Genomic DNA, 11,776 nt, shown 5'->3' with positions numbered 1-11,776 from the left:
CTTGCCATGCACATCTTGAGATCTTCCATTGAGAATAACAGAGAAATGTTCTTTTTTTGAGAAAAATGGTATGAATGTGAAAGGGTTAGAACTCCCCTCTGCATTTAAACATGTCGCTGGCTACCGAAAAGTAACACCCAGTCATCGAAAATAGAACCAGAACGCTTGAATGTGAAGGGTCGCGCACTTAAAATCAGGAAAGACAAAGTGTCTCATCAGCGCTGGGGTTGGAAATCCCAGCGCTGGGTTCCCTATCTAGGAGACAGTTTGCACCTTTTGGTCATTACCATGTTTGAACCTGTTCGACCTCTTTTTTAAGCCCCTTTTGACCCTAGGTCTTGTTTAATTCATCGCAGTGCAGTAATTCAACTTTAAGGGTTCGTCCCACTTTTCAAATTCAAGCTCGAGAGTCTGCCCATTTTCAAGCTCAAACTTTGTTTCTCGAATTGGCACAAATTGCCTTGAGAACTTTACTTCAAGGTCCGTCCCACTTTTCTAATTCAAATTCAAGGTTCCGTCCCACATTTCAAATTCAAGTTCAAGGGTATGTCCCTACTGTGAATATCCGTCTTGGTATATTTTAGGGCAAATTTCACTGACCTCCCCTGAGGTTTCTGACACTGACAGATACCTCCCCTGAGGTTTCTGAAATTTCACTGCCCTCCCCTCCTTTGGCTGACAATGCCAAAGGACCCCCCTCCGTTAATCTGCAGCTGGAACTTGGATGGAAAGGATGATGTCATGATACACTAACTTATAATATACCCATTCTACCCTCACCCTTACTATAAATATATCCCCTCAACAATATCTTTTCAGAGGCAATAAAATGGAAATAAGAAAGCAAAACAGAGGAAAAAATATTAAGGTAAGAAACATGTGGTACGAAAATGCAGAGGCAAAAACTTCATTTCTAAAAAAACATTTCTAACATTTTCTCATCTCTCATCATTTTTCTTCCTCCTCCTAAAACCTGTGGTGCTCAAGAAACCATGGTTTCTTCAGCTTCAACTAAAAGATACAAGAATATGTACTGCATTTACAACCTGAAAGCAATTACCAAGGTAACAAGTTCAAAGCCAAACAAAGGCAAACTAACTTCTTTACCATCATATGCAAATTCCGTACATCCAAGTGGCAATCAAAAGACATAAGTTTGAAGTTTACAGTCATCCATATTACAAAAGAGGGCTAAATCACAGCATAATCAGGGCTATACATAAATTTGTATCCAACAAAAGATCACAGAAGTACTGAATCTATTTTGCCCTATACAAAAAAGTGGTATCTAAATATACTACCACATTAGCCCTATAGTACCATATACAAAAAGTTAGTCTTCAATATGTTCAATTAGCTCACAAAAAAGTCTCAAACTTCATGTCATCTGCAAGGCAAAGTGTGACTGGACTGTTACGAGATGAATTGCAAAAAAAATACATGCAATAAGCAATTGAAATACTTGCTACTCACTTAGAAAAGAGACCACTCTGATGGGTGGCTTTGAGTGACACACTGTGAAGGTTGTGTCTGTGATGTACCCGCTTGATTTCCCTAAATTCATTCCAATAGATATATAAGCACATGAAAACTATTACTTACAAGTGATGAAATTAAGTACACTTAGTAAAAAAATAAAAAGTACTTCTTACTTGAGGTGTGGTAGTTGTGTTTCTGCCCCTTCCTCTTGATCCTCTGCCTCTGTTTATGCCTCTAGCTGTACCACTGCCATTACCAATGTTGATAGTATGTGTTTCCCCCACTTTATTGCCACTCGCAGAACCTCTCCCATTGTTTCCCCTACCTCTTTTGCTTGGTCCACCTCTGCCCCTAACTGGTCCTCCTTGACAAGTCCTTTTGTTATGCCCAAACTCTTTGCACTGCATGCATTTAACAGTTTGTGACCTCTTTGATTGACTTGTCCCAGCTGCAGGTTCATCAACTGCTCTTTTCCTGACTTTCCTTGGCCTACTTGCAGATCTTCTAAGAGGTGGTGGGTCTAATGGGTCACCTGGAATTATTGTCCACATTGAATGATCAAGGATTGGGTGTATCATACTTCCCCATGTGCTCTTAAGTACATCTCCTTAGAGTGGTATGAGTGAACAAAGTCTTCCACATTCTACCTATCCTTCATTATTGCAGCCAAACACATATAAATCACACTTAGAGCAAGCCCACCGTCGTGCCAAATGCCATGTCAAAGCCAAATTTTGACATCAATGGCAAAACTCTATCTGCCCTGGTGCCAAATGCAATGTCAAATTTTGGCAATTACCAAACATTTCATAGTACCTTCAAAGCAATTTTTGACTACCTAAAGTGTCATTTTGCCCAAAAAAAAGAAGAACCAAGATTGCTCCACCAGTTCAAATGGTTACAAAAAGACCTGAAATCGCCCCAGAATCATAACTTAACACCCAACAAAAAAAATATCTAGATTGCTCTTCCTGTTTTCTTTTGAATCAATTAACAAGTAACAACAAATGATTGCATCTCAGAATCAAGTTAGCCATTATTGCTTCATTAGCACAAATGCATGCAGTTAAAATGGTGTTCAAAAAAATAAGTAACAAAAAAAGTCAAGAAACAAATGTATATTGTTACTGAATTAACGTGAGATGAGGTTATTTTGTGTTAGCTAGGCCTTTTAGAACAAGAGAATCCTCTATTGCCATCTAAAGTAGATGAGAACGGATTGCATGGCCAGACTTTTAAGAACTAAAATATGACCACTAATAAAGAAATCTACCTTACTACCGTCCACGGTAATCAAATGCAAACCACCACCTTCTTCGAGTAGATATTTGATTGGATAACTTTAAATAGCCCATTATTTTAGCGTAATGTTTTTCTCTTTTTTTTTTCCCCCTAAGGAAAGAGTGAGGAATACTTGAAAAATCTGGTTAAACAGAAAAAGAAAAAGAAAAAAAAAGAAGAGCAAAAATCAAACATGCAGGAGCAAATTTATTTATTTATTTTTGGATCCACTCAGGAGCAATTTTGTTGCTGTCTTTTCCTGTTCTACCAATAGGATCTAATGTTTTTGGGTCAGTTAAGTATAAGTAAAAGTATCCCTGTAAAGGCCCAAATTTCTGAAAGAGAAAGGCTAGGAGCGATATAGGCTAAAGACGGAAGTCAATTCGTCTTTCGTCCGTATTGTGTCCCATGTCAGGATGAAGAAATCCAAGGATTTATAGTAATGCTCATGGAAGTATTGATTGGTTTAACACTCATACCAATATGGCAGAACGTTTGAACATTTTTTTAACTATTGAAAAAGCTCTTTATTTTTCCAGTTTTTAAGGAAGGCCTTCCTTCCCTAACTTACAGAAGTCATATTCAAATTAACCCGCAAATTTTCAAACCCTAACTAGTCGGATTAACCAAAACAAATTGCAGGACAATAAAAAAAACCCTAAGAAAAGCCCCAAATTGATTTCACAGGATGCATTGCATTACAGGACGCATTACACAAAATATAACAACACTAAACCAAAAAAACATGGATCACAGCCATATCAAGGGAACAGAAAAGCCCTAAAATTTGAAACCCGAACTTACAATTCAGATTTCACTACAAAACCCAAAAAAAACTGTAAAAAAAGAAGCAAAATCTAACAAACATACCTACACGAAGGCGGGGGCTCTGCTGCCTGGTAGAAGCAGCAGGCCCTACCCACACCTCAAAACTACGTAGTTTTGAGGCAAAACCATTGGTCCTCTTCTTTTGTTTTGATCTGCTGGTTTTGCTCTTCTTTGTCCACAAAAACAATTCTCATGGGCACAAAAAAAAAATTAGAATAGTCATATGGTCCAAATTTTCAATCGATTTGAACCGGTACGAAAATTTTATTTTTATAATCATTTTTTTTTAAAAAGGTCATAATTAATTCTTGGCTCTAATGCTCTTATATGAGAGCCCTAAGAGAGTCATAGAACCAAATAAAGATCATATATTTAATTATGAGAGCCCCAAAGATAAATATTATATAAATATGATTCTTTAGGATAAAATGATCTAAAAAATAAAATATTTGTATCGGTACAAATGGATTGAAAATTGGAGCACTTAATTTTTTAACTATATTTTTAAATATATAAACAATATAAAAATTTGTGAAGAATTATATTTATGATTGGAACCTAATGTTGGAGATTCAGTTTTTTTTTTACCCATGAGAATTTTTTTTTTTTTTTGGGTCATTTGATGCTTGCACTACTGGGGTGATAAATGAGCCAAGTAGGTAGTTGATCAAACTTGGTTTGAAAATTTAACGAGTTTCAAAAATATGTTCGAGCTTAGCTTGTTTATGAGACAAACTAATCTCAAACAAGCTTTAATCAAGCCAAACATGAGTCGATCTCAATTAACTTGAATTTTTTACACATAATAATCCGAACGAGAAAAGTAATAGCTTGTTCAAGTTTGGTTTGAAATTTGAAGGAGTTTAAAAAAAATTATTTAAGCTTGGTTTGTTTATGTGAAAAACCAATCTTGAACAAATTTTTAACGAATGAACGCGAAACTCAAACTCGAGTATCTTGGTTCGTTTAGCAGTCCTACACTACCATATGTCTAATTCAGTTTTTTTTTTCTTGCCCATGAGAATTGGTTTTTGTGGACAAAGGAGAGCAAAAAAGAGGCCCAGGCGGCCAGCACATCAAAACAGAAGAAGGGGACCAATAGTTTTGCCTCAAAACTACGTAGTTTTGAGGTGTGGGTAGGGCCTGCTGCTCCTACCAGGCAGCAGAGCCCCCGCCTTCTACCTACACTATTTAGGGTTGACATGATTACCTGTATTAGCTTAAAGGATGAATCGTTCTTAGAGAGTTGGAGTCCCACGATCTTCTTCTTTAAAAACGACCCACCTTCTTCAAGTGTTGGAGAAGAATCGCGAGCATCATCGTGTAATCGTCTTCTTACGTGATCTGATCGTCGTTCCTCATCGTTTCGTCGTCTTCTCCTTCTTCTTTTTCTCTAGAGCTCTGTCGATGTCTCTCTCTCTCTCGTTGTGCGTCGTATCAAATGGAGAAAATATCTCCAACTGTGACTTTACATACATAAGGGCAATTCCGTCTTTTCAGACTCATTTAACGCTGAACTTAACGCTGTCTCAATTAAATTGGCGGGAAGGGGGTCCTTTGGCATTGTCAGCCAAAGGAGGGGACGACAGTGAAATTTTAGATCCCTCAGGGTAGGTATCTGTCGGTGTCAGAAACCTCAAGGGAGGTCAGTGAAATTTGCCCTATATTTTACTCCCTCCGTCCCTAAATGTTTGGCACTTTCATGCTTTTTATTGTCCCATATTATTTGTCCATTTTGAAAAGTCAAAAGCAAAATATGTTAAATTTCCTATGTTACCCTTTTCTTTTGGGCACCAAATTTCAAATTCAAATTTTCAAGTACTATTCAAAGTATACTAGAAGGGTAAGATTGGACACTTGATTTTTGCACAATAATATAATATTTGTTCCTTAAAAGTTAGAACTCCCAAAAGTGCCAAACATTTAGGGACAGATGGAGTAGCAATCATCCAGCGCAGTGCATGGTGGATTTACCAATTTCCATTGTTATATATATATACTAGTGTAATGCTCGTGCTTCGCACGTTTTCGCGTGCTCATTGAATGTTTTTGTATCAGGAAGTGTTTTGGATTCTCGTAGTAATGATAGTAGAGGTGTTATTGAGGTGTTATTGAACCAGAAATGAGTTTTAGTTTTTGAAATAGTAGGCTTGTTTTTGTTGGGCATATCTTATGTGTTTCATTTTCATAACTGCAGAAACTGCAAGTTATTTTTTGGGCTAACTCTTCAAAGAAGAGCACGGCATGAACTAAATCAAGTTCTAAACCAAGAGCATAATGTTGGGAGTAAATCAAGTTCTGAACCTAGAGCATAATATTGGCACATTCCTATGGTGGATCTAACTTGGAAGCATTTTTTTGGCTTTAAGGCTAGGATTACTTTCTTTTTAAGCATCTAAATTTCAGTCCACCATTGGCTTCTTAACTTCGAGCACAAAAGTTGGATACGCAGAAGCAAGTCTTAGTTGTTTAGCTTAACAGAAGGAATCACAGTGCATTGAAGGCTTTAAAAATCTACAAGCATGCAGGCAAGGATACTTACCTTGAATGCTAGGAGTGAGTGGCAAACCAGCAGACTGCATGATTTTTTTTTGTTGGACTTGGAAATTGCATGATTTTTTTCGTTGGACTTGGAAATTGTTTGCGAAGTTGAGAGAGATTGTTCTGAAGGTGTAATATTTGTGAACACCAGAAAGATTTTCCAAATTCAGACATTGAAACATATTAGGAGGTAGCATTCATACGAAACAGCTCAATTGTCTTGTCTATTTGAATCAGAAAACCAGTACTGAGGACGCAGAAATTGGTCCTTATCACGTGATCACAAAAGCTTGCCTTCAAGATTTAACAAACTCAGAGAATGAGGAAGAATATTTCTATGACGACATAGTCATATGTGAGTTCAATCTCAGGCACAAAAGGATCATCAGCCGTCATTTCGTATTTAGCTCTGTCAGTCTTGTACGTATGGGCAATCTCAGGCACTAATGGATCATCAGGTTTCGGTTACGTAAGCAGCGATAGCAGCACCTGAAAAACAAGGACACAGCATAAAGTAGTGGTGAGAGATTTCTAAGTTGAGTGGGTATTACTCATTCACAATAGTACAAAAGGACAAATAATCCCAAATATACCACATACTCTTATAGAGCACAAACAATAAGCACATTACCTTGGATACGATAAGAAATGGGCTCCACTGCTCCTTAAGAATGTCAAGGCAAATGCTACCATTGATGTTAATGTTAGGGTGGTACACTTTTGTTTTGAAAGAAACCTGCTAAACACACAATCATGAATTTTTCATGACTATCTGACCAGCACATAAGCATCCAACTCCAAGGTTGCAAATGGTAGTACAAAAGGTATGGTGAACAGTGGAATCATGCAATTAGAAGTGCGCACCAACCATTGGAATATAGCCAACCATGGTTCTAAGGCAAGCCTAAACCAACACAAACATAACTGCATACTTAGAATATACAGAAATAGACATGGATACAAGGAGAGGTTTGGGAGAAGGAAAAATACACTTCTAACTTTCTTCATTGACTAAATGAACATGTTATTACCTTCGACGGCTTAAAAGGATAATCTGGAGGGAAGTGGATCGTAACAAGAAACACGCCACCAGTAAATGGGTTGTCTGCAGGGCCCATAATTGTTCATTGCCAATGAAACATGCCTTCACCAACAGGACCTGTACAAATTTAAACCTTTTCCTTAACACCATGACTGTATATTTTTCTGATGAGATGGTAAAAGGTCAAAGAGAATTAGAGGACAAAATAAAAATATTAATTCCAAATTTCCCATATACACAACTTTCACTAAAAAAAGCGAAAACATTCCTCTTATGCTAAGTTTGGTAGTAGCCAGATTACCAATCTTTAAGGGGGGATTCCTTGAATCCAAACTAAGCCACCTTGGTTCAATTAAGTGATTCCACCCAAGAACACACCAAAGTTACTACATACCAACTCACAAACTCCAACACAGCAGTAAATATAACATTCTGCACGGATGTGTGCACCCAGAGAATCAAAAACCAAACGGAAAAGTAGGTATAAGTAAATTACCCAATTCTTTTAAATCCCGACCCGTTTTTCCTAGAAATGTGATTAGGGAGAGCGAGGATCAAATGAAAATGTCTCTAAGAGAGAAGGGACTGAAAGTTATTGGAAATTCAGAAAGGTAAGAGATCAGATTGGAGTTCAGCTCAACCACATGCATGCAACGAGGTTATATGAAGAAAACAACCAAATGAAGCACTCTCACATAGTTAACACTCCAGATAGAAGCTAACAGTGTAACCCACGATCCTACTGCAAAACCATTTCATAAAAACAACCAAATGAAGCACTCACATAGTTACACTCCAAATAGACACCAACGCAGTAACCCCTGATCTTGCTGCAAAAACATAATCAATTAAGATCATTCATGAAAACAACATTGTTTGAAGTATATAAGGGATGTGTTTCGGTCAACCATTAAAATGTGGGGTAAACGAATGAACTTCTACGTTCTTACATCAACCGAATTAAAGGACGTTATGCCACTGCAAACATTACAGTAGCATTTTGGATAGACAAAACATTGCGTGACTACAGAAAGTGTCAGCTGTAGAGCCTGTATCTGAGTAATAATATTCAATGTGACTCAAAACCCAATGGTGAATTTTGCCCATCACACTCATCCGAATGAATTAAGTTTGAACCCAACCAAACAATATAATAGCCACCAAAACGAATACATAAACCTCGAAACAAACCAACGACGCGATAATGCTAAACCAATTGCTCAAAGAAAATGAAGGGGGGAGGAGCTTGGAGAAGAGATGCTAGAACTATAAGCAAGCAGTGGATTACCATGTTGAAACCTCCCCAATGCCAGTACAGTGAGATTAATATAGTCATACATCACACTAAATTCATACCAAAAAATGCATTTTCTGGAACATATTAAATAGGGAAAAATTATGCATGCACAAGTACTGGTTCATAACAACAGAACAAACCAGCGCTGCAAGAAGCAGGAGAATCCTTCTGCAGGTCCTTCAGTTCCTTCTGAATCCTCTTTGAAGCCATAACCAGTACACAATAGTTGCAACACCAGCACGTACAGAAATCTCACTGCAAAAAATTCCTACATCAAATTCAGGAGAACATGAAAGCACATGATATGGATGTCAAGTCGCACCATAAAATTCATGGGAACCATCCAATTTGTAAATTCACATGTAGTAACATAAGGACTCGTAAAAGCATCAAGAGAAGAGAGGAAGATGATACTCAAGTTAGATTTAGAGCTGTTTTTCAAACGAAATACTACTGCAAGAACGTAGAATTGCAACTTCATTTCCTAAAAGCCCCTTTGGATTGAGGGATTTGGTGAGAAAGGAAACTAATAGCAAGTAGAATCTCACCATTTGTTTAGATAAACATGTGAGAAATGTGAGTAAATGCAAATGCAAGGTCTATTTTGTTTCTACAAAAAATGATGAGATTTGGCGAGAAACCATAACCCTTTCATTCCTCTTAAAATCACTCAGTCCAAAGGGGCTGCAAATATTCAAACACTAAAGGTACTTGACAGAGCAAAAGGAAATGAAAAACCTTGATCCAAACATAGCCACATGAAATGGAACTTCTTTTTTTCTTTTTTTTTGCTTCCTGATTTCCATGTAAGAACGCAATACAATTAGGACCATTACAAATTCAAAACTCAAAATTTTGCTTGAACCCTCTGGGTTCAAAAAACGCACTGTAAGACTTTGACCTTGCAATCACAATTGAATTCAACCAAGCTTCAAAGTCCGCACATTTTTCCCACTGAAACTGCTAACCAAGCTCAAATAGGACTGAATATTTCTTTATGAAAGGCACGTCAACAATGTAAATGAAGTTGTGTACTTCGCGACACTGCTTCTTCGACGTTTACAAGCGTGTCATTTGAACTCCTCAAGTGGTACACTGCTCCAGGTTCAGTTCCAATCTTTTGAAGGCACACACCCAAAACTTCGACAAAGTATTCGCAGGTAGATGCCAATGCATCTTGAAAGCTCATAGCCATACTGAATTAAAGAGACCTTTATGGACATTTCAAAAAATTATTAGATAGGTTAAAGATAACTAATATGATGTTAGTATCCTAGTCAAAAATTAGAAGCATAAATCCTTCAAACATAAAAAGATGGGCCAAGACTTGCAAGAAATAGACAAGGATAAACTCAAAACAGGACTACACAAGACCTTTAAAGCCCAATCAACATGTTCAAATACTGCACATATAGAAGATGACAAAGCAATTCGAACAAAGGAAAAACGGTATCCCCTACTACATATAAAATAAAATTGAGGTTTGATCGATAACTTAGAAAACTGAATCATCAAGTCTAATCAATTGCACATATCTGATGGTCCTATTTTACTGGACATCTAATCTATTCCTCAGTTCCATTTCCTTAGTTTATCCTTTATTAACATTGTAAACATGCAGCACAACTAAAGCATAGCATATCTTTCTAGTAAGTTTAAAACAACACTACACAAGAGCTCTAAAGGGCAATCAGTGTGTTCAAATGGTGCACACATAGAAGATGACAAAGGGATTCGAACAAGGCCAAAAGGCCCAAAACTATATCCCCTACTACATTTAATGTGTCCTCTTGAACAAAGCCATATTCTATTGAACATCTAATTTGTTCCACTACCTTAATGTATCCTTTATTAACAGTCTAAACATACAAACCAAACCAAACCAAACCGAGCCTTATGTCTCAATCACTTGGGGTCGGCTACATAAATCTTTTTCTTCCATTGAGCTCTGTCAATAGCCAAACCTTAATGTATCCTTTATTAACAATCAATAGTTCTATACATATAACACAAACAAAGGTATTGTATCCTTTTACTCAGGCTCCATTGTCAAGATAGTGTATCCATAATCTAGGAAAACTCATCACTTCATGAAACCTCCATTGTCCCACCAATTAGTATATTTTTTGTATCATTTACCCATTTTCTTTTTTTCCCCTCTACTTTTTTACTCTATCTTTATAATCTACAAAACTCATCACCTCATGAAACCTCCATTGTCCGAGCAATTAGTATAGTTTCTGTATCATTTACCCTTTTTTTTTCTTCAGCTTTTTTCCTCTTTCTCCTTCTTATTCCTTCATACCTCAGTGAATGTTCATATCGTTTTTATAACTTCTAATAGTACATGGCTTCTATTATTAGTTCTGCTATTCATGGTTAGAAACTCTTTTACTCAAGTAAATACAATTTTCCTGAACCTATGTACCTGTTACCTGCTTTCTAAGTCACGTGATTCAGTGACATGTTGAAAAATCCAGTAGTTTGAGTTTTTTTAACAATCATAGCCACAGCATAAATGGAATACATGCATCCTTGAAAGAGACAATTCAAAAGCCAAATTACAGCAATATTATCGTATCATATCACACAAATCATCGAATCGAATCGAAACTTGAAAACTAACGAAAATTTACCTTTGGTCACTTGTCTTCTTTGTTGTAGCCCTAACCAGCCCAGGAATGAATGAAGCAATAAGATATCTCGGCTCTTCTTTAATGACGGCAACAGCCGCAAAAACAGTGCTTTGAGCATGAGATAGTACAGATTCTTGAGTAAAATAAGGAGACCAATCGGCTGAGCAAGTACGAGATTTCAGCAAAATCCGGAAATACAGTACAATTTCAGCGAGTAAATTCCGGACAACCAAACATTCGTCTCTTTCGTTCTTGATCGATCGCCGAAGGAAGGAGATCGATCGCCGAAGGAAGGAGATCGATCGGCTGAGCAAGTACATAATTTCAGTAAATTCTGGAAAGATAGTACAAATTCTGCGAGTAAAATCCGGAGAAGCAAGCACTCAGTTTCTTTTGCTCTCGATAGATCGCCGAGGTAGTACAGATCAAACGGCTCAAAAAGCACAAGATTCCATTGAAATCTGGAAACGGAGTACAAGTTTTGCGAGTGAAAGCTGGAGGACCGGCCCTCGTCTAAGTGTTTGCAAGTAAAATGCAAAATACCAAATCTAGCCCTGGCCCAAGACAAACACATGAAAGGACCAAGGACAGTAGAAAAACTTCAGAGGACAATAATATAATTTCAATACATGTCGTGGCTTACCGGCCTTGGTTCTTTTATTACAAGTGTAT

The 11,776-nt window shown here is 37.2% G+C and overlaps 1 protein-coding gene and 1 long non-coding RNA gene across 5 annotated transcripts; both read right to left on the bottom strand.

The window, feature by feature from the left end:
• Nucleotides 1–1,086: 1,086 nt before the first annotated feature.
• On the bottom strand, nucleotides 1,087–4,934 carry LOC131303405 (uncharacterized). Its single transcript, XR_009192025.1, has 4 exons — nucleotides 4,799–4,934; nucleotides 1,653–2,011; nucleotides 1,474–1,554; nucleotides 1,087–1,387 (listed from the first exon to the last, which is right to left on the bottom strand). It is a non-coding gene; the product is annotated as an uncharacterized LOC131303405 (long non-coding RNA).
• Nucleotides 4,935–6,317: 1,383 nt separating this feature from the next.
• Nucleotides 6,318–11,613, bottom strand: LOC131303403 (uncharacterized). 4 transcript variants are annotated; one of them, XR_009192022.1, is made up of 3 exons: nucleotides 11,105–11,613; nucleotides 7,161–9,679; nucleotides 6,318–6,865 (listed from the first exon to the last, which is right to left on the bottom strand). XR_009192022.1 is itself a non-coding variant. In XM_058330252.1 (3 exons), the coding sequence occupies exons 1-3, from the start codon at nucleotides 11,422–11,424 to the stop codon at nucleotides 7,276–7,278; spliced, it is 444 nt and encodes a 147-aa protein (XP_058186235.1). In that variant the 5' UTR covers nucleotides 11,425–11,613; the 3' UTR covers nucleotides 6,318–7,275. The 4 variants fall into 4 exon arrangements, 1 of the variants encoding a protein (XP_058186235.1); XR_009192023.1 differs by having other exon boundaries at nucleotides 6,318–7,288; nucleotides 7,956–9,679; XM_058330252.1 differs by having other exon boundaries at nucleotides 6,318–7,288; nucleotides 8,609–8,719.
• Between the last annotated feature and the right edge of the window lie 163 nt (nucleotides 11,614–11,776).

The sequence above is a fragment of the Rhododendron vialii genome, chromosome 10a (genome assembly GCF_030253575.1).
Source record: "Rhododendron vialii isolate Sample 1 chromosome 10a, ASM3025357v1".
NCBI lineage: Eukaryota > Viridiplantae > Streptophyta > Magnoliopsida > Ericales > Ericaceae > Rhododendron > Rhododendron vialii.
The sequence above is the reverse complement of the archived record's forward strand: the minus strand, read 5'-3'. Positions and strand labels throughout refer to the sequence as shown.

Coding starts and splice junctions, on each gene's coding strand:
- LOC131303403 (XM_058330252.1), bottom strand. CDS start 11,424: ATGTACTTGCTCAGCCGATCGATCTCCTTCCTTCGGCGATCGATCTCC. Junction 8,720..11,104: donor AAGAAGACAAGTGACCAAAG/GTAAATTTTCGT, acceptor TTTTGCAGTGAG/ATTTCTGTACGTGCTGGTGT.